At 45.9% G+C, this 23279-nt stretch overlaps 1 protein-coding gene across 1 annotated transcript in view; it reads left to right on the forward strand.

Moving 5' to 3' along the window:
- Window positions 1-23279, forward strand: part of CALN1 (calneuron 1) — a gene marked incomplete at both ends in the record, with an annotated part of 108575 nt that overhangs the window by 17452 nt on the left and 67844 nt on the right. The window contains one exon of the mRNA XM_082328035.1: window positions 20988-21131. Within this exon, the coding sequence (XP_082184161.1) occupies window positions 20988-21131 (144 nt within the window). The remainder of the gene's footprint in view (window positions 1-20987; window positions 21132-23279) is intronic.

Consider the following 23279-nt stretch of genomic DNA (forward strand, 5'->3'; position numbering starts at 1 on the left):
CTGGGTGTTGTAGTAAAGCCAAGCTCTGGGCTGTGTAACTGTTTGAAGTTAAGAACCAAAAAGCAAGTGACAGGCAGGCAAACAAAGCGAAAACCTGCTCTGAATTATCATAAGCTTTTTTGTTGTTTTAAACCCTTTCAAGCAGAGCCATTTGTACTGGAGCAAATTCTCCCAAGATATTTTTAGACGATATGAGCAGAAAAATATTACTCCATAGCAAGCTGTTTACAAATCTGCTAACCTTGTTTAGTGCTAGTAAAACTCTCAGCTTGGTGTGCTGCGGAGCACGCTAATTACTTGACAGAAATTACGCAATGATGTCTTTCCGAAGTGATATACATTGGCTCGGCCCTGCAGCTGGGCCCATGTACAGCATTTTATATAATTAAGTGTGAATGTTTCTGCAGCTTTTCCATTAAAACAGGGAGAACGAGGCAGGAAAGAGGCAGACCCTGCCAATTACCGGCTGCTCTCCATCCTCTCCTCATTTCTGTAATGGGGCCATTCTGCAAATGGCGAGTCCAGCTGTTATCGGCCGATTTGAGCAGTGTCAGAGGCACCGCTGGCCAAGCTGCTGCTTCCACCTCCTTGGGAGGTTGGTGGAAATGGTCCAGTGGGTTCCCGCTGGACATGGCCAAGATGGATGGCTGCTGCTGGCCCATTGTGTGTGTCTAGTTTAGGAGTCCAGCTATTGCTCTCCGTCACTCCCTGGGCCTTGGCTGACCATGGAGGGGAGATAACAGCCATTCTCCATTACATCTTGGATGCATAAACGCATCTAGCAAGGTGGTATTCAGATGCTAAGATAATAGGGCATATGAATACATTGAAGTTTGATATGGACTCCTATGGATAGGAGATCCCAGTCCCTCCCAGACCTCACTGGCCTGTCCCTCTCATGGGAGATGGGTATGGAGATGCGACCAAGCTCCTAGCCCTGGTGACCTGCTCATAGTGATCTTGGGGAAGCTCCTGTTCCCATGGGAGCTGCTTCCAGTACTGTTGATGACTGCAGTGAGGTAGTGTGGGATTTCCACCTTGAATATTTAGCGGGTTGGTTTTGGGGGCCTGGAGGTGTCTTTATTTTCTTCTACTGAAAAGGGCTCAGCAACAGACTGATGATCTTCTGAAGGGTTTGGTGGAAGCCCAGTGTTTCTGGTGACCACTGAGTGTTTAGCAGTGGTTGAATGGGCCAAGTTGGAAGGACAGATGAGATGGAGCAGGTTGTGTGATAGCTAGACAAAGGCTTTTCAGCCTGAACACAGCTGAGGATATGGTAAATCTAAGTCTATAAAGTGGGTGAATGGTGTGGAGAATGAGAACAGGGAACAGTTGTTTGCTCTCTGTTCCAAAGCAAGAGCTGGAAATGTCAGATGGAAGTTGGAGGAGGTGTTTCAGAAGAGAAAGTGGATCATCACATATTGCATGGTTAAACCATGGAACTCCTTGCTACAGGACAAACAAAAGTAAATGTGATCATAAAAGGAACTGGAAAAATTTGTGGGAGTCTTGGAACTGTTTGAAGATGGGCCCTTGGCTGAGCACCAGACCTACTCTGGCCTGTTACTGCCATTCATAGGCATGGACACACAGCTGCTGCTGGTAGCTGGAGATATGTAGTTGTCCCTTGGTCAGTTGTGAGCATTTCAGGCCCTCGTTAGTAATGTTCCTTGGGAAGATATGAACTCAGCTTGACAAACATTGCCCTAGGTGAGCTTCATCCAGGCTTTGGGTGAGCATCCATCCAATCCCTTCCAGTCCCTTGCTGAGATTTGTGCAGTACTGCATATGTGATGGACCAGATGGGAGGGAATAGAAGAGGGAAAGTAGCTGATGTGCTACAGCAATAAACTAGCTGGCCGCCTTGAGCTTTTTCCTCCTTTTTTGATCTTCTGCACTGTTGCTTAAATACACTAGAAGAGAATCTCAGATGGAGCTGAAGAACAAGTAGCTGTCTATCCTTCCCCCACCTCCTGGGTCGCATTGCATGGTTGTGAAGCAGCCGTCCTCTGTGTCCAGGATCCTCCAGTGTGCTCGTGCTGGGGTGCAGCCCCCCTCTGCAGGCAGCTGGCACACGGGATACAGCCTATGGAAGGAGCACAGCTGGGATTTCCCTCCTCCTTATTATCCTTGGCCACTGTGAAATCCCCTGGAGCTATTGGCAACCTGCATAACTTGCAGCAGCTTTCCTAATAGCTCTGGTGATGTTGTTTTAGTGTAGTAACGTCTCCAAGATAAGAGGCAGGTTTTGTCCAGCACAGCAGGCTCAGCTGGAGAGGGATGCAGGGAGTCTCTGCAAGCAGAAGCTGCATCACAGCTTGGGACACAAACCAGCAGCGCGTTTTCTGTTTTGAGAGAGAAGCCGCTTTCATGGGAGAGGGGTGGGAATATAACAGAAACATCCCACACCCAACTTTTAAAAACTTCGTCTTCTCTGAACTGACTTAGAAACATTGCTCCCTTGTCACTGCTTTCTTAGCAAGATGCTTCCCTGGTCCTCTCTCTCCTAAGGTTTTTTCGTAGCCAACTTCTGAATTAAGCTGTGCAGGTGTTGGAGCAGGGTCCTTGAGCTCTCCCCTCCCGGGGCAGAGCAGTGGCACACCTCTGCAAGACCCAGAGCAGGTAACCAGCGGGGCATGTTTCTGAGCCTGTGCCCTTGCTCAATTTAGGGAGTTTTGTGGCGGTTGTGTTAGGAAAGGGATTAGTGCTGGAGCCTTTTTGTTTCTGTGGTTGGTTTCTTCATGCTGGGAATCTAGACTAGGGACTAGGTTTACTTTCAATTTAATTATGTATTTAATGGCAAAGCTGCCAAGAGTTGTCAAGTGGTTTTTTTCTTTATTATATTTCTTATGAATCTAAATAGATTAATATTTGCAAGAAATACTTCCAGAGTAATTTTATCAAACAAGTTCATTATTGCCATGGGAAATTCAATGCAATTTTAATCTGGGACCAGTTCCACTTTGCAGTCGAGCTAAAGTATGAGTTTGAGAGGTAGGCACTGTGTGAGCATTGTGTCTGTGGCGTAAATTGTACAGGTATATTGTGATATATTGAGCCTGCTGCTGCGACTCTGCACATACTACTTAAGTGTCTATGCTGATGTCTTGTGTTTGCAGTTAATTAGTTAATAGTTGATGATAATGAATAAAATCCTCTCTTTGCTGTGTTACACTATGAGAAGCGAGACAGGCAGTGCATACAGGTGAGTGATATAATGACAGCAGCTGATGAGGATGAGCTACAGCTACGTCAGCCCCTCCTTTATTAAAACTTTAGCAGTAGTGTTTATTTTAGCAGTGAATTGCTCCCCCCTCAGCCACCTGAGACAGCAAATGAAGTATGCACATAGCGGACCTGTGTGGCAGTCCTCGAAGCCCGCTGTCAGATTGATTACTTAAAGTGCATTTGAAATCAAGTGCTGTACAGTCAGGTCTGGATCATTTTGCAATCATTTTTCATGTGCCAGTAAGTAAAACCACGGTGAATAATACAGCCAGTTGAAAATGGGGAAGCTACTCCGTCTTGTAAATCTAAACGGACCTCACCGTCTCTTCCCTCTGCCCTTGAGTGCAATGCAATCATCATGACATAAATAAAAACCGCAGCAATGTAATGGAATTATACAAGGGCTGCTATTGTGAGTGCTGTAGAAATAAGGCTGGCAATACTTGGAGGAGCTGAGATCAGAGCTGAAATAGAGTAGAGGTGGAATTGATTTCCTTTTCTCTTTATCTGTCAGAAGAGAAGGAAAAGAAAACAAGTCCGGCTATGTTTGTAAAAGCTTCAAGGAGTTGCCTGTGCCCGTTTGCACGGTGGTGGAGCAGCAGGCACCCTCCTGTGGGCTTCTTCTAAGGCTTTTGCTTCCATCCCCTCCCGAGGCAGCTGTGGTGCTTGGTGAGCAATAAGCTGCTGGTCGGGAGGTCTGGATGACCTGCGATAGTCAGCGCTTGGGAGCACCCGGGACCTGCTCTCGGCCACTCCTGCTACGGGATGGGGCTGCGGTGTGAGATGTGGCTGCAAGGCAGCGGGAAGAAGCACGGCACAGCTCGGAGAGCTGCTCCTTCTCCTTTTAGTCCAGAGTTTCAAGTCAAATGGTTTCAGGATGAGGAAATGTCCTCCTTGCCCTCACTCTTTGCTGGCCACCACCAGCCATCGAAGTGAGTCTGGTCCGTGGTGCAGGCTGGTGGATCGGCTTGTGGGATTTAGCAACCAGGGTCCTCATCTCAAGAACCCATGGCAGAGGAATGTACCCAGTGCCTAAACTCCCAGACTGGTCCTGTCTCCTGGTCCTCGTATGTGCAGACCCCATGGCTCTGGTCCTGCTCACAGTGTGGTCAGGGAGGACGGGGATTTCAGCCAAGTCAAGCCACCTTCAGGCTGAGTCCTGGGGGACAGAGGGAGGAGGTATGGCTTGGTCTTCAGATGGGACCAGAGCCCTGCAGGGACGCAGGGAGATAAGAAACAAACTTGAGACTATCTATATGGAACTACTGTGTCAGGAGAAAATGTTTCCATTTTGTCTTCTGAAGTTTTCTCTATGTTTGTGAAAGAAAATGCCCAGAATTTCTGGGTAGGCAGCACATGAGCTCCACAAAGACAGAAGACCCAGAGAAAGAAGATGCTTTGTGTGATGCCTTCTACATTCAAAACAGTTTCACGTACTTCTGCAACACCGTATCTTCCTGCAGAGGACCTTGAAGTGTTATTTACCCAAGGAAAGCTTACCAGGACCATGAGCTTCTGTGCCGGGATGGAAGAAGCAGATGTGAACGTGGGAGTCAAAAGCCCTTTCCAGAACTCTTGTAGGCTTGGAGAAAGGGAGGCATCAAATGGCTCTTCCAGCACTGGGCTGAAAGCATAGCAGAGAAGAAAAGGGAGGCTTTCTTTTATCTCACCCCTGCCCACTGCCTAAAGGCCACCACTTGAATCAGACCCAGATGGAAGAAAAACTTCTTTCCATGATTTCATTTTTTTTTTCTTATCGGCTCTTGCTGCACCTTTTGTTACATTCAGCTTCTCATTTCTTATCTAGTTGCTTGCATGAATAAGATATGCCACATATTTCCCTGACATGTCTACCTACTATAAATACTCTATCCTTCTGTGGAGAGAGAATATGGAATATATGTGTGTATATATTCTGTATGCATCTAGAATCCTAAATGCCGTTTTTCCAATATTGTGTCTTTAATGGGAATTCACTGATTAGGTGCATAAAAGGCTACAGAAGATGACAGTTTCACTGTGCTCAGTTTTAATACAAAGAGTACTACGGTTGCTAAGAGACTCATACTTCAAGTTTGGAAATCTTCATCCACACTAGATATATTATCTTGGCAAATTGGACTTTCTGAGTTGGCAGCAAATGGAAAAGAGTAACTTTTAAAAATAGAGATAATTTAGATGACGTCAAAGACATCTGGTGTCCTTTTCTAGAAATGTGAGACTGATCTATTTTGCTTATGTGTATAAATCACTCTGCACCCAGTGTGAGGTTCTACTTATGCCTCCATTTGAGTCTGACTTATTAATAAATTCCCTTTATGTTTAAGATATTTAGCCAGGTACATTTCAACTAAATTGGCTTTATGTTTACAACAGATAGTACCTGTCCACCCTGTGTATCTTGGAGAACCTCAGCTTTGTGCCTCTGTGCAAAGCAGGATCTCGTAGTGCCCAGAAACACCCACCACGCTCCGCAGTGACTCAGAGAGGACAGTCACTTATTTACCTTCCTGGTAATATTGCTCCCTCATCCACGTACGGACCCTGGCAGTGCATACTCAGAGCAGTGTGGCTGCAGACTTTATTACCACCTTGCTAATGGGCTGCCTCTCTCATCCTAATTCCCACCCTGAATTGGTGGGTACGGAGAACGGGGGGACGTGTGTCTGGGCTTAATCATGCCTTATAATCCCTAATGCATTTTGGTTTCGAGAAGTACCAGGGCTCCTGAATGGCAAGGAGGCTTTGAATGACAGCTGGAAATCAGCTAGGGACTCTCTCACGCTGTGCATAAGAGGCAGCGGAGAAGAAATGAGGGAACTGGAGAAAGAGCTGAAATGGGCAGCATGAGGCTGACGTGTGAGAAAGGGAATAAATTACAAATGGCTCCAAGCCGGAGGGTGGGAGGAGATGGGTCACTGAGGGAGAAGGATTACACTTGCATAGTGGGCGTGAGGGGCAGGAGAGGAGGGGAGTGATGCAGCCTGGCGAAGGAAAGGCACTCCAGGAGCACAGCCGGGATGCATGTGAGGAGAGTGATCTAGGGAGGATGAGCGAGAAGAGGCCCAAACTTCTGCTGGAGGATTTTCCAGCCATAACCCGTATTCTGGTAGCATCTTTCCTAGGGATTCATCCGGGTGCCAGCACCTGAAGTCACATAGATAAGGCGTAGCTGCCTTTGTCATCTTTGCACTCTGGCTTGCGGTGCTGGGGAAGGCTGTTCCCCCACTTCAGGTGTTGTTCTGCTTCCCAGGCAGAGATGGATGGCCGGGCGTAAATTATTTCCTCCAAAGTAGAACTTAAGCTGGGCTTCTCCATAGTTGGGAGGAACACATTTGAATTTTAATATCATCTCTGAAAGGCAATTGTAGTCTATGCACTTGAATATGTATTTGGGTTATGAGTTTTTATGTTATTTTTAGAAATGTTCATTTGTTCCAAGGACCAGGAGATACAGAAATGGCCACTGAAATGTGAACACGTGATATATTTTTAAAGTATCAAGTGAACATAGAGTGAAATGATGATAAAGGCAGGTTACATGTTTTTTTCAAGCTTAGACAATGCACTGTAATTGTATGTCAGAAGTCATTCAGGTTTGATATCACACCAGCTAATTAAACCATCCTCTCTGAAGAGACTTACTGTACTTTCAGCTTTTGCTGTTTCCTTCTCAAGAACAAAAAACCTCTGAAGGCAGCTCTCGTGTTCAGCGCTCACGTTGGCATTAGTTTGGATGGGAACCAATGCATGGGATATCAGAGCTATGATCAAATTCTTATCTTGTTTGAATGGTGTAAACCAGGTTCAATTCCACCAAAGGTGGTGGAAGAAAGAGGGGGGCTGTATGCCATCCTGTATACTGTGTGCATCTGCTGTCACCCATTTTTGGTGGCTTCTCTCCATTTAAATTTTCCTTGATCCATGAGACGTGAATCCTGCTGTAGTTTTTGTTTCTCCTGAGTAATCTCTTTGGGTGTCTTATCATTATGTTCCTTCCATGTATGCCGCAGGCACAGTTCATAGATGGGTGAAGGTGGGCTGTGCGGGAAGGAGGCAGTGCAGGCTGCTAGGTAGTGGTGAGGAGCCACGTCATGGCTTGAAGGACCTGCATCTTGGACAGTGGGCTCACCCTCTCAGGTAAGAGAGCAGCTCTTGCAGACAAGGGAAGGAAGATCTCTTCTCTCTCTGTTACCAACATCTCATTCCTCCTTTTGGTGATATTCTTCCCGTATCTTATTAAAAGCCTGAAATGTTCAATTCATGGTAAAGCAACATATTAGTCACAGCCAGAAATGGGGACCTGTGCTCCCCAGACCACTTGTGGTCTAGTGGATGGTGTCTTGTAGGCTGGCTGAAGGCCACTGGTGGAAGAGCTGTGGCCAAGAGGAGATGAAGATGTCTCCAAGCCTCCAGGGCTTGCTTTCTCAGGCATGCAGTTTTAGCGTTCAGTGCACAGACTGCAGTGGTGTGAAGTGCCACGTTTACTCTTAAAGTTGGAAAATAAGAGCTGTTTCTCAAGTAATTCAGCCTTTTCTGGGACTTCTGGTGACCTCACCCTACATAGGATGCCCCCATGGTGTGTACAGTGGGTACAACCTGACAGCTGTAGGAAGAGCTGGATTTTTGGTCATGGGTACCAAAGTACCAGCCTCACAGGAGGAGGAGGCTGAGTACACAACATGCTCTCCAGAGAGCACTGGCTGGAAAAAACATGGTATATTTTCATGAAAGCAGGGAGGGAGAAGGTGTCCACTGAGAGTCCTTGTAGCCTTTTCTGTAGCCAGGAGAGACTGCCTCAGCTGAATGATTGAAGTGGCTGGGGAAGTTTGGGTCCCTTGCAGACAGTCCATCCTTCTGCACCAGGCATCGAGCCTGCTCTGCAGTGTAAAATGGGTGTTTTAACCCTAAAAGTTGGACTTTTTTTTTTTTTAAATGTGTTTCACTGCACCAGCCAGAGGAGGCAAACACTTGCTGGGACTTTATTGACTGTTGGCATTGGCTTCTTCAAAGCTTAAATACCTCCAGGCTTAGAGCAGGCTCTATGGAGGGAGCAAACTGCCAACTCCACCATCATATGGGTACCACTGCCAGAGGTGGGGTGGGGAGGTGGGTAGACCTGGGTACGGCCTGGGAGCATCGCTCTTAGGTCTGATGTATGAACTTCAGTGAATGTTCACCCCACTATGAATGGCTTCAGAGAGTGTTAAACCTTGAAGAACCAGAGCACAGTTACCCTGCTAACTGCTATCCTGACCCAAACAGATCTAATGATCTGCAAGGACTAAACTAATTAGGTTGTCTTTTTTGGTGTCCCAGTCCAAGCAGTCAGTACTAGCAAAGAGCCTGAATCTCATTTCTCTTCCACCATGCCAGCAATGTTTCTCTTCATTTCACCAGAGAAGGAGCTGCCAAACTCCTTCCTGTCTTTGGGACAGGAAAAAAAAAAGAAATAAAAAGTTACCTAAAGGCAGAAAATGAAAATAAATAAATTCTTCAACATTATTTAAGCAGTCTTTAAAGCTTGGGAGTGAATATATCCCTTTTAAGCTGGATTGTCTGTGCCTGCCTCCAACACATATTTTACAATTGAATTCTCAAGGACTGCTTTCAGGTACACAGCACAGAACAAGTACAGAGATTTATTCTTAGGAATGTTGTATTTTTATGTGCCTTTGATATGTAGAAACCACAGTTTCATTCAAATAAGCAAACAGGAAAGAAATTTAAATATTTCAGTTGCTCTCCGGGAATGTTTGGAACATGCAAGGTTTCTAATACAGCATTTTCCTGTTTTCTGCAAAAGATAAACATAGTAAAAAGAAAACTGGAAAAGTTTCTCCTACATCTACTATGAAGCACTTTATAAGTAAAAGTTCTCTCTGGATATGCAGGCAAACTCTTTCACATCATGAGAGTCCTGAGCAGGTCTCTGCATATCTCAGTGACCTGACGTGCTTCACTTAATCTCCTTCAGAAATGCGAGTCTCCAGAGCACTAGAATAAATTTGTTCATAACAGTGAGCAGCTTTCAATTATCCATTTACATTTCCAGCTGTAGATGTTTTAAACTGGCTTTATAGCATCTCTGTCTCTTTTCTTTGGCTGGAGATCAGGCTGGGCATGGCTTGGTTCAGGAATACCATAACCTCTCTGATGAACACAACTGGCAAATTGGTAACAACGGACGAGGAGAAGGCTGAGGTACTCAACAACTTTTTTGCCTCAGTTTTCACTGGCAACCTCTCCTCCCACACTTCTCAAGGGGGTGGACCACAAGACAGGGACTGGGGGAGCAAAGCCCCTCCCACTGTAAGAGAAGATCAGGTTCATGACCACCTGAGGAACCTGAACCTACATAAGTCTATGGGTCCCGATGAGATGCATCCCAGAGTCCTGAAGGAACTGGCTGATGTAGTTGCCAAGCCATTCTCCATGATATTTGAAAAGTCATGGCAGTCAGGTGAGGTCCCCGGTGACTGGAAAAAGGCACCCATTTTTAAAAAGGGTCAAAAGGAGGACCCTGGGAACCACCGACCTGTCAGCCTCCCCTCTGTGCCCGGGAAGATCATGGAACAGATCCTCCTAGAAGCTGTGCTAAGGCACATGGAGGACAGGGAGGGGATTCGAGACAGCCAGCACAGCTTCACCAAGGGCAAGTCCTGCCTGACCAAGCTAGTGGCCTTCTATGATGGAGTGGCTACATCAGTGGACAAGGGAAGAACTATGGATGTCGTCTATCTGGACTTCTGTAAGGCCTTTGACACGGTCCCCCACAACATTCTTCTCTCCAAATTGGAGAGAAATGGCTTTGATGGACAGACTGTTAGGTGGATGAGGAATTGGTTGGATGGTCGCATCCAGAGGGTAGTGGTCAATGGCTCAATGTCCAGATGGAGATCAGTGACAAGTGGTGTCCCTCAGGGATCTGTATTGGGACCAATACTGTTTTATATGTGGGCAGCCTGGGAGCCCTGGTCTAGCACAATACTGTATCAGTGAGATAACAGGTTGAGGTTAGCAAATGCAGAATAATAGAGCATGTCCCGTCTGCCAGGACGTGTGGCTGGATGCTGCCCAGAGATAAAGACCACAGAAATTTCCATCCCTCTCCGACAGATCTTAATACAGTATCAGAATAACTTCGGCTGTTATAGATACACCTTCAGCCAGAGAGAACGAAAATCTCAGATAATGTAGCTCCAGGGCAAAATTCAGATTTTTTAGTGATTTGCGATGAGTTTTCTGCTATCTGCATAAGGAAATGCTTTGGAATTGCTAAAAAAAATGCTGAAGCTGTATCAGTTTTGCATACAGGCTGAAAGCATTGCTGTGGTGTGTTTTGGTGCTTCCTGTCCCTAAATGAGCGCGTTCCAACAATGCTTTGCAGTCACGTTGGGAAAAGCTTTCTCAAATTGCTTTATACTTTGTAAAGCAATAAACTTGGACCAAACAATATGGAGAGAGCTGGGGAGCTCAAGCTGATTGTAATTCTTCCGGTGGAAACATTTTCCATCAGAAAAATGCAGATTTGATTACATTCCCTGTTGACAATGGCCTTTTCAACTGAAAATAATAGAAGAGCTTCATTTCAGTAATGCTGCAATATTTCGTTTTGAATTTATGGTTTCACTTTTTAAAATATTAAATAACATGGCCATGAAATATTGGAACTTCACTGCAGTGAAGCCTCTTCTGGAAACAATTCCTGGATAGGAATGATGGATGAGCTTTGGTTTTCTTATACTGCAAAGCCACCAAAAGAAAAGCAAACCGAAGGGCAGATTATTGCAGTATTTTTCTCACCTTTCTATCGGCCGGAATATTTGAAATTAACCCTTTTGATCCATTGTGGCCTGATCATGGCTGCTGTAAGGCTAAGGAAGAGGCAATGCGCAGCCGAGCTGCCCAAAACCCAGCCAAGCACATGATTGTAATTTACCACCCGGCAGAGCTCGCGTTTTGGGCGGTGCCTCTGCCGCATCCCTCCTGCCTGCATCTCTCCTGCCTGCATCCCTCCTGCCTGCATCCAGGGCTGCTCCGTCGCCGTTCTCCTTTCCCCTTCTCCTGCAGTGAGCTCTCACATCTGCATTACTGAGAGCTCGCAGCCCTTGGTTTTATCTCATCTTCAAAGCAGCCTTCTTTATCGGGTGGTGATTCTGAGTCTGTTTGGGCAACTAAGGGAATTTCCAGTGTAATTAATAGGTGTCAACGGAGGTGGTGGAGCATTGGTGCTGCAGGGTTCAGGTAATGAGGAGCGAGGTGTACAGCCCAGCTCTTCTGTCAGCTTGTTACTGGTTTCTCAGGGATTTGTGGACATATGAAGATCACCTTGAGGTAAAAGTGCTCGGCGGAGTTCGGAGACTATAGTGATTGTCGGCCAGAGAAGGTAAAGAGGTACCCATTTTTACTGTGCAACTGGAAGTGAAAATAAGGGGGAAAAAACTGTCCCAAACCAAGAGGAAAATAAGAATTCAGTTCACTGCATTGGAGTTTGAGTTTCTGTGAATAAATAGCAGAACTTAGAGTTTGTCTCTGGCCCTCGGACCAAGACAGCATTTCTGGCGTTATTGAGTGTTTCCCAGAAAGTTTCATTTCAAAATGGAACTAGCTCTGCAGTTTTCCTCCTTTTGAGCCACGGCTGTTTGCAGGATGAAGCTTCTATTCCTGAGCCTTGAAACGGTGAAGAGGGAGAACTGGAGAGGGTGTGTTAAAGTCAGATTTGGTTTGCTGAGCTCCTGTTCACAAGATATGCTCTCAGTGCAGCAATTCATGTGTTAGAATCACTTCGGCTTTTAAGGAGAAAAACTGTCTTTTTCTGGGATGGAGTAGATTCTGGGACTTGGGGAATAGAAAATGCACAGACACAGGCAACTTTGAACTGAAAAGCATTAAATCATAGGTATAGTCTGGTCCTTCCAAGGGGCAGTCTCTCATCTTGGGTGGTGATACCAGAGAAACAAGTAGTGGGAATAAATCCAAGGGCCAGGTGATAAATCTGCTGATTGGAAAGGGATGAGGGGGATGCTCAAGGCGTTGTTCCCATCCCACCTGGGGGAGTTGGAAGAGCAATGAGCAATATCTCACCCTGAAGGTGTGTGGGCTCATCTCATAAGTCCTGAGCAGCCACTGCCAGGGACGGAGATGCTTCTCTGGTCCTTAGTATAACCATAGTAAGGCCATATTAAGTTGGGTTTGATGTGCCACTGGGTAGCCACGTGGAAGTTAATTAAAGGCAAAGGGACTGGGGAAGCAATCGAACTCCAGTAAAACTTGCCGCAGGTACTGCCTGTCCTGACTCGAGGGTTGTTTTGCGATGGGAAGAAGGATGCCGACTTATCATCTTTGTCAGAGCCAACTCTCTGGGTGTTTGAGACGCTCGTAACAAATGGGTCTCTGCATAGCTGTTTCGAGGACATTATTCTAAATGGCAGGTACCTACGTTTGAATATTGGGCCGTAAATTTCCAACAGAGAGTGCTCAAAGTCTGATTAAGCTACCTTTGCAAAGTCTAGGGAAAGAGCTACAAATGATGGGAGAGGTTATATTTCCTACGCAGTTATTGCCAGGCAAGACCGCGGACTGAAACTCTCATTTTGGTAAGAAATGTATGAAGACTGTTCTAGCAGTAAATTGGTACAGGATGCAAATTATATATATTAAAAAAAAAAAAAAGAAAAGATGGGCAGCCATTATCTCTTCAACATTAATGTGAAGATGTGAATGTCCCTAAGCAATCTTGAATCAAATCACTCTCATTCTCTGAGATGCTGCAGGGTAGGGTCTTAAGCTCATTACCTATTTATGTCCAGCAAATGTTTCACTTCTGATGATGAATTGAGTATTGATGTCAATAAACTAAATCAGCAGCTCCCAGATATTACAGGTTTATGTCTAGGCAGCTTAAAAAAAATGTTGTGAAGTTAAACAATTCTCTACGTGGCTCAACTGTTCCCAGGAGAATACATACTGTGCATGAGGTTCTCTGAAGAGGTGTAGTGTCATGGGAGGGAAAATGTTTTGCGCCTGCTGTGTGTAAAGGATGAGGGAAGGATAAAGAATGTTTCCTAATAAAAAGAACTAGTGAAAGAGGAGACTGAGGTTTCTTTGGAAAACAGTGGAAATCTGTTCTCGCCTTAGTTGCCTTTTTAGTAGCATGTTCTTAAGTTGTAAACAAAAGTTGTAGCATGCATCTCAAATTTATCTGCTTTCACAGTGGTGATCTTCCTTCATTATTAGGAGTTCCTTTTCCTTTTTTTCTTTTCCTTTTCCTTTTCCTTTTCCTTTTCCTTTTCCTTTTTTCCTTTTCCTTTTCCTTGCCCTTTTCCTTGCCCTTTTCTTTTTCCTTTTCCTTTCCTTTTCTTTTTCCATCAAGAATGAGTAATGAATTTTTACTCTACCTGGAACATCCACTTCTCTGACACTTCCAGAAAGCCTCACAAAAACCCTGAGTCTGACTGCTCACCTTAGTAACAGTCCCATCACAGACACCAGAGCTGGAGAAGACCATAAGCCCAACCAGTGCAGGGTCCACACAAGGACAGAAGTGGCTTTCACCAGCAGTGTGCAGTGGCCGAGCTGCAGCTGCCTGGAGATAAACAGGCGTGGGCCTCTGGGGCTGTTTGCAAGGAATTTTCCAGCAGCTCAATAATCCATGACAGGAGAAGAACAAAAGAAGCACAAGAGGAGACTGTGCAGGTCTTGTAGAACTCTCTGAATTTACATATTTTGCCCCAATCTGTGTGTTTCGAGGTACATAGCCCTCTCCTTTCTCTTAGCTGAAGAGTTTTGTGTGTGGAACAAAAGAAGGGTGTCTCCTGATGGTTGCATTGAATATCCCACCCAACATGCCTGCGGGCACACGGGGTCCCATGGGTTGTGCCAGGAGACCAAAATGCCCCTCTGGAAATGGCGTGAGGCGCAGTGCTGGATCCACATCCATCTCCTGCAGAATGACAGTGATATGCAGTGGAGTCTTGCATAAAATGCTGAGACCTTTAAAAAGATGCTTTCCATCCAATGACTAGAAATGAGACATTTGCCTATGCAACCAATACCCATCCTAATGCTGCTATTTGTAATTACTTGTTTGATTGTGGATGCTCAAAAAAAGACCTATGTTATGAGCTGTTTGGTTGGGAGAGTGGAACCACAGAGTCAAGGATGCAGCAATACATCAGGAGGACCAGAGATGTGAGCAAAGTTTTCAAACAGGGATTGGCAGATGGTGAACCTCAGTACATAATCCCTCATGTAAGAATTAACATGAAATCACCTTGTTTTTATGCTGACTGCTGCACTGTGCACTGATACACTTGGAGTCAAAATTTTCTTAGCGTGCAGAGGAGTAGGGGCATGAGCTGGAAGAGGTCCCTGAAGCCGGTTCCCACTGCTGGAGGTGACTTGGTCACAGAAACTGAAGCTGCCCAGAACGTGTGAAGCCCCATTTTGAAATGCTGCAGTCATTGCTCACCTCTGAAACTTTCTTCTAATTGTTAAACTAAATTTGTTCATATCTATTTGTTCTTAGACCAATATTGTTCTTCACCTGAAATAGCTTTTCTCTGTCCCTGGGATGTCCCCTCCATCTCCCTGCCCTCCTCAGTGCACCACAGATGGAGATCAAAGCACATCCATAAGCCAAGCCCTGCTCTTCTCTCGCCTTCAGCCTGGCCATTTGCATCCTCTCTGACCTCCTCACTTCTTTCATTCTGAGTTCATCCCTCACCACTCAGGACCAGCCTGTACCTTTCTCAGGCATTGGAAACTTGATTATTCTGCACCGTTTAACAGTGAGGGCCACAGCACAGCATCTCCAACCCCGTGCATCCTTCTACTGGCATTGAGAGGAGCTGAAGGGGAGCCCTGCTTGTCTCCTGGGTGAAATTGTGGCCACAGTAGGGAAATTTATAGGGAAAAGTGGAAGTTGTTATTTTGCCAAATTCTCCTGACAGCTGGCTTTCAGCACTGCACTTCCCTGCTGGCTCCGTGCGATGCTGCGGGGCTCGTGCAATCACACGCTGCTCAGCACACGCCGCCTGCAGAAGGGATGCAGCCGCATTTATGGAGCAGCCTTGTGCGAAGGCATTTGAGTGCTGCTCTCCACGCCAGTCTGCCCTCGGAGTAAATATCCTCAAGTATTCCCAATCCAGCCCCTGTTGCCTGCACGAAAAGCTTCCATTTAAGAGAGTGTCTAGTAGCAGCAGATAGCTTTTATGTTGTGCATTTATATGGTAATGGGGTGTTCCAGCAGGTTACTTGGCAAGTGTTAAATGTGTTTGGGAACATAACCACAGGAAATGTCATTTCCACAAATCATTTTTTCCTAGGGAAGAAAAAAAGAATCTGCCAGATTATGTATGCAAAAGTCCCTCTAAGGAAAAACAAGATGATGTACCCAGTTGTGAGGCAGACTTTTCTGAGCTGAGATACTTCGTCAAGTTGACTAGCACCGGTTTGCTCTGCCCATTCGGCATAGCTGTGTCTATCCGAGCTGCCATAGCACTGAGGCCACTATTAAACCCGGGTGTTTATGCCCCCTTGCCAGCTGCATGTTTTTGGTGATGCTGACAGGACTTGGTGCCTGAGCCTCGGCAAGATGCTGCAGCCGTTCAGGTAGATGCGGCTCCAGGTTGCAGTGAAAGAGTTTGATCTGGGGATGCTGAACTGTTTTGCTGAGATTGAGAATAACCAAGTGAAATATTTTGACACTTTCAATTGGAATATGTTGGGGGGGGCGTTTCCATTAGATAAAAAATGTAGTTATTTTGACACTTTGTTGCAATTTGCAGCAAAAAAAACAAGCGTAAGAATAGCAGATGGAGGGATGGAAATTTCCATTTTTTTTAAACAGACATAGTAGTTACGAGACTCACTTAACAGTTCACTCAAGGACGTGCTATTTGCAGCTTTTAGATCATTCAGTTTGTACTTTGGTGCCCAAACCTGCAATTAAGTGAATGAGATGACTTGCAAGATTTCGGGTGGTGGTATTTCTTCTCTTATCGTACTAATGAAAATAACCATATAGGACTCTGATTGTAATGACGGTGCACTTAGGGTATGGTAGTTACAGTGTAATTACAAAATTTATTATGGTAGTATTCGTATGCAGTGAAATAACCTGAAACCATCTGCAGCGCCCCAGGCTAGCTAGTGGACACCAATGGCTCGGGCTGAATTTATTTCCTGGAGAATTGTGAGTCATTCTCATTCAGGAAGCAAAACAAGAAATAATGATGGTTGCCTCTAGTTACCAGTCAGAGGGAAATCATCTGTAAATAAACCTGCTACTGAACTTGGAGAAGGGATGAGCCGGGGAAGGGTCAGGGCAGCCGTGAGTGCGGAGAGGTGTTTTGGAGGGAAGGGCTGGAGCGGCTGCGATGTGAGCGGGTGGGTGAGGACGTTGCCTTTGGATCTTTCTGGATGCAGATGGAGAGAGTTAACCACTTTCTAGGCTGGGTGTCAGGTCCAACTTTGACAACTGTCTTGCTTTGCGCCCTTCAGAAAGGTAATAATAAAAATCATTCTTTCCCCTGATTCTTCCTTTCTTCCTTCCCGGAGGAGTGTGGGGGTAGTCAGATGGCCAGGTACTCCACAACAGGGAAGGTGGAAGGTGCAGCTGTTAAATGTGAGGAAAGAGGGGGAATGAATTAAAAGCAACCATACGCAGCTTTTGAATGCTCAAATAACTCTGAGAAATGAGTGCTGAGCTCTCGGCTCCCGTGGAACATAAATCCTCACCTGGGGAAAAACACTGAGCTCAACTTTCCTGAGAAATGTGCTTTCAAACCCAGCTCACCATACCTGCCTTGGCCCAGCTGACTCTCACGTGAGGGCTCTTCTGCTCCGAAATCTTGGCCCCTTCGCACAGCGCTCCTTTCTTCTTGCTGGACTTTTTGTCCTGGCAACTCTTTCCAGCCTCGTATTATTTGGGAATTTAATTAATGTTGTGTCTGCTCCTTCTTTGAGATCATTAATGAAGATGTTAGTTAGGATGGGGCTGAGTGCTGAACCCTTCTCTCCCCTCATTCACTTGAACGCTGTTCAGCGTTAAACATCGTGTATGGTCCATCTGACAAAGTCTCTTTGCAGCAGCATTTCTTGCTGGTACTGTTTGAATTCATTCTGGGAATGAGATGGTTTAATGCTGCTAATAGTCACTGGCTGTCAGGTGAGCACTTTTGTATTGCAATCACCTTGCATAGACGAGCACTATCACTGTTTCCAGGGGCTGGAGAAACTAAGGCATGGAGAAAAGCACTCAGGCCTTAGCCTGGGCTCCTTGAGAAGAAGTGTCTTTTTCTGAGGCTCAGGCCAGTGCCATCATCAGCAAAATGGGCTACTTTCTGTTCTCTAAATCTTTCTTTCTATACTTTCTCTTCTTTTTTCCCTTTTATACTCTAATATAGTTCTGTGTCACCTTCCTGGGAGTAAAAGAAGATACTATATAGTGGAAAGGGGAATAAATATTAATATTTGCTAACGCCCCGAGGGAGGTGTAATCCGAATGCATGCGCTCGGTTCAGTGTGGAGGGCTGCTGCCAGCCAGGCTGGGCAAGGGGAAAGGCAGCTGCTGGGGCAGCATTGCCTTGCCACCGGCGCCCCTGTTATCTTTACTCTTCCTTTTAAAGACAAAACAGGGCTCTGCTTTTCTTGACGAGGGTAAAGCATCCCTATGCAGAGCAGCCTCCAGCCAAAATGGAAGAAGTCTCTAAGTTTCTCCCAAGCCCTGGCAATGTCTTTGTTGAGAGATTTACTCCATGGACCACATCCACTCCCCGTTCTGAGCCAGGAGCATCGGTTGCCATGGCAACTTCTTTGGGAAAGTCATATGGGGAAAGTGCTGATGTATTTTTAGCTTTGGGTAATGAAATTTAACAGCTGGAAATAAAGGTGAGGGCCAGCCAGGGTGCCACAGGTTCATGGACCGCTGTTTGGGACCTGCTCTTCAGCAGTGCCGGCGGGAAGAGGTGGTGCGGCTGCGTTTGGGAAGGATGCTCAGGCCTGTGGCTCACACTCTGGGTGCTGTGCAGGACAGCACCTGCGAGTACATCAGACAAGAAGGAACCACTATAAAGAAAAGCTGATAGGGAAGTGGTGTTACATGTAAAGATAAAGAGGAGGCACCGACTGAGGTCGTAGCTGCTTCGTGCACAGTGTGTTCAACCTATAAATAGCTTTTCAAATATACCTCTGCACAAGTGGTATTTATAGAATGATGAAAAAACCTCCATTTGGGGTCAGGAGTTGAAGTGTGAAGGATGTTTCAGGCCTGGTCAAAAGTTCAGGTTTCTGACAGGTATGAAAAAGAGCTGGACCCCAAATGTGTGGGGTTTTCTCCTCTGATCGAGGCTCAAAGGTTGTGGTGCTGTTAAATGCGTCTTCTGAAATCAGTGCATCTGGAGAGGATGCTCAACTAGGCGTTGACATTTGGATATCCTAGAGCAGAGCCCCTGTACAGACGCAATTTATTCATGTAATTTGGATCAGTCTAACTTGCATGTAAACTTTTCTGAAGGTAGATTCATTTTATTTTCTAAAATACTTTCTCGGCTCCCTGCAATATTTTTAGTTCTTTCTCCTTCAGCTGTCAAAAGTTTATTTTAAAATTAATTGATTTCAATGTAATATTTACTGCACTTTAGCTTTCAGCACAGCATATGAAAATAGATTTCACTACAGCTGGCAGTGTCTAATGGGATTCGTTCCTACTCCAAAGGCTCTTTGCGTTATGTACTGATACTTCCAGCCGAGCTTGCTTTGAACAGCCTCACCATCTTTTCGTATCACTGAGCTTACACCAGCTTGGCCCGGCAGGGAGACAAGGTGAAGCATTTAACTTTAAAGAAGCCACAGTTGATGCATACCTGAACCCGAAGTGTAGATATTACAGATCTGGCCCGATATTCATTGGAATTAATAGGATCTTCCCTTTTTGCGTCAGTGGGCTCTTTGGCTGGATTAAAAATTGATCATATCTCATTATGATAACCACAGTTGTGGTAAAGATTAAGCAGTGGGTCACAGAGGTGCCCTGGCCCTGGCACATCACCAGGGTATTACACACGGCAGAAAGCAGCACATGGAAATTGGAGCAGACTTTGCAAACGCACTGGTGTTGTCAAGGGAGGTGCTGAACTTTGATGTGAGGTGATTTAGAAGCAGCCTTTGAATTGTAAGGCTTTAAATAACCTGTTAGCAAAGACATGACTGCAACTGTTTCCTGGTGGGCTATGATGCTCCCGGCTTTTCTCCGGGAGGGCTGAGGACCATCCGTTACCTTTCACGTGGCCCCGCTGCAGGGGGCTGGTGCCTCCCTTACACCTGGGAGCAGAGGGCAGAGGGAGGTGACATGCTGAGAGTCCATGGCAGGACCAAGAACATTTTCTCATCTGAGGCTTAATGCCTGAACTACCCAGTGCTGGACAAACTTTTTCCATCCAATCTGTTTCCTGATAGAGAATAGAGTATTTTTTAATTAGTTTTTTTTTTCCCCCCCAAAAAACCTGCTGAGTTTTCTCTCCCACTTCTCCAATGAAATGCTTTCCCGTAAAGATTAAACTCCTCTGAGCAAAGTTGCAGCGGGCCCCAGCACACTGGTTTTTCCTCATTCCCAAAAGAGATGATAAAAGCGTCCTTTGTTTTCCTCTCCACAGCACGGTACAAAGACTGTTTAACCAGAACTAAGAAATCAGCACCTCTTTCTCTCCCCACCTTCAACAAAATCCTTTCAAGTAAACAGGCTCCCAGCTGGCTGAAATGTTAAAATTTCTCTGTTTGGCATTTGCAACAGTCAGATCTGGGGAGCTTGGTGGTGGGGCTTCAAGTTGAGTGGTCTGAGGAGTGGGAAACGTGCAGAGCTGTTGAGGTGGTGGATGCGTGGGTGTCTTTCAGCGTGCTGCACGAGTGGAGAGAGGCTATTAAAGGCTGGAGGGGGATATGCCTGAATTAAGAAGCCAAACAAAGTCAGATGTCAGAAGATGAGCCAGGCTGAGGAAGAATGATGGAAGTGATTCCTTTGATGCCGTCAGCATTTTTATTGATCCGAGGCTGTTTATTGCTGTAAAACAGTTATAAATTAGAGAAAAGCTATGAAGAGGAATGAGAGATGGAAATTGCCCAGGTATGGTTTAAAAGATGTACATCCGTATTTATTGGACAAGGGAGAAAGTGCCCATCCAGGCTTTGGCTGCAGAGCTCCATACCCTGCAGAGGAGGCAGTCAGCACCCAGCTGTTCCTGTTCACGTAGTTTTGTTGGAGAAAGTTAGAGCTTGGTCTGCCTGTGTGACATAAAGTAAATCTGCCTTGCAGACATGCTGAGGGGTTTGGAGAAGGGCTGCTGGAGAAGCCCCGGGGGCTGGGATTTGCTGTGCAGCCATATGCAGGGAGACTTTACTGTAGATCAGGACGGTTCACCCACAGCAGTCCAGGGCAGATGCTGCAGAAAGAAACGGAGTTCAATGTGTGATGAATAAATAATTGTGCAATTATATTTAGCACAGAAAACAGGCAGCATGAGTGTGGATGCCGTTGTATTTATCTATCTGCATACAGAGGCGTGCATGCATGAGCGCACACACACACACGTATATGTGTGTATGAACATATCGTGATTACACCGACTTGATATGATCGATACGCATCATTAACATTAGAAAAGGCAATATATGCTGCTTCCGTGTCCCATGTGTTCAGATGCATTGACCAGGGAGTCTTCCACCATAGTAACTCCTCTCTTTTTCCTTCTCCTTTACAGAAATCCGTGAAGCTTTCCGGGTGCTGGACAGGGATGGGAATGGCTTTATATCCAAGCAGGAGCTGGGCATGGCAATGCGTTCCTTGGGATACATGCCCAGTGAGGTGGAGCTGGCGATTATCATGCAACGCCTCGACATGGATGGTAAGTCCTTGCTGTTGGTTCTTCTCTGTTACTGGTGGGAGGGGGCTTTCCCAGTGCACTGCAGCCCATGTTTTTGGCTCAAAGAGTTTATGGTCACCAAGGAAGGGCTGGGGAGGAAGCCATGAAATGTTGCCTTTCACCACAGCAAGGAAAGGGCAGATGACCATGAGCTGTCCACCTCCCAAAGATAAACCTGCCTCTCAGGCAACCCACACAAGGAAGATGGAGCATCTTTTATTTGACCGGCGCAGAGAGACCAGCTCTTGCAACCTTTCTTTGCAAAGTTGCAAATGGTCTTTTGCAAGGCTGTTGTAACCTTTCATTTTTGGGCAGCATCTGGCCCAGTAATGCTTACTGGGAGATGACCTGGGCCCCCAACCAAGCATAGCTGCCCAGTCCTGTGGCCTCACTGCTCCTTGCAAGTAAAAGATGTTGTGAATGGGAGCTGTGCTGTGTCGTAATGAAGTGTTGATAGTTTTTGAAGAAGTTTAGAAGGGTGGAATAATTTTGAGCAAAGTCCTGCTGTGAGAGCTCGTCAAACGATTACTAAGAGGCAATAAAAGAAACAGAACCCACCATTAACGGGAAGAGTGAAATGCAGCATCAGGATGCTGGAGCCAGGGGGGACTTTTTAACTGCTGCAAAGCTACAATCAGAGCTGATCACAACAAGCGGGCTGTCTTTAAAATGTCCTTGGTCAGAGCAGGAAGGGAGACTTTCCTGATGCCTGAAACGTGCAGGGAAGATGGGATGTGGATCCGACCTTCTCCCTCCCTTCTGCAGGCGGCCGCAACAGGGTGGAAACACTGTGCAAATTTAGATGAAATAATGCCAAACCTGAGTGCTGTATGCAGCCCTGGTCTGAAGGGGGATGCTTGGCAAGACGATGCGTTGCCAGCATCCTCGAGGAGACTGCTGAGAGCAGAGCCCATGGGAGATGGTGGCAGCGGGAGAGAAGCTCTCCTACCTCCCCGAGGATATCTGAGTCGAATGCCCCCGTGAGATGCACAGAACAACTATATTCTTCAGGGCAAGGGAAGCGGGGAAGAGGGTGTCAGCCTGCTGGAGGGTGTTCAGCATCTCCCCTAGAGACAAAGCAATGCAAAACCTCCTGGATAGAGAAGATCAGTTGTTGAAATGATCTCATTCCTAAAAGAAAAGAAAAAAAAAATCCATCACTTTTAAAAGCATTTTCTCTAAAAATTATTGTTTGCACCTTGTTATGTTCTGCTGGCCTTTCCTAGCAGACCAGGTGATTTCTCTTTAGGTTTTGCAAAGGCCAGACTCAGCATGGTGCCAATTCTCTGCGCTTTTTTGGAAAAAGAGTGCTGTGGACTTGGCTTCCAGTTTTGATTCATCTCCAGTTATTGCCTGACTCTTGGTCTCACAGACTTGAGACTTTGGCACTCTTTCGTATACACTCCTAGTGTGCAGGGACCTGTAATCAGAGAGGTGGAGTTAAAATGTAGAGTAATGGGCTGCAGATGGAAGGTGTTAAATTCCTGTTTGAGACCTTTCAGAAAGCTCAATGTGTTTTTTGCAGAGATGGGAGGTGATCCTCCATCTCTTCCAGCTCAACAGTTTCAACAGCTCCAAAGATACGGTCTGGTTGTACTGGGAGTTTTTCTTCTTATTATGTCTCAGCTGCCTTTTGTTGAAGTATTTTGAGCAGAGGGTTTTGGGGCTGGACACAAGTCTGTGCTATATGAAGGTCAAATGGGCCATACATTGAAAAAAGACAGATAACTGGAAATTCTTTAGGCACTGAGCAAATAGGGGAATATTATGCGAAATATTTACCTTGCCTGCAAATTGAATTAATACTGTAAGGCTTGAATTAATGTTATATGGCTTATGGCTACTTTTTCTCCAATGGATTGTCTTCATTTTTTTCTGGGATTTAACTTGAAATATGTAGTGAGCACCAGCAATGACTTCCTCCATCCCCTCCCACTGTGCGTGAGCATCATTCAGTAGCAGGGCTTGAACCGAGCGAGCTCCCGGGGGTGTCAGTCATGCCCTGCACTCCCAGGGACAGCCTTACCCTCCTTCCCATATACTCCTGTTGAGGGCTGCCAAATTTTTCCAAGGCTTTGGCCTGGCATCAGGTGGGTGGGAAGCTTGGCTGGATGAAAGGTCACGTTCAAG

The sequence above is a fragment of the Platalea leucorodia genome (genome assembly GCF_965183815.1).
Source record: "Platalea leucorodia genome assembly, chromosome: 16".
In the NCBI taxonomy this organism is placed as follows: Eukaryota; Metazoa; Chordata; class Aves; order Pelecaniformes; family Threskiornithidae; genus Platalea; species Platalea leucorodia.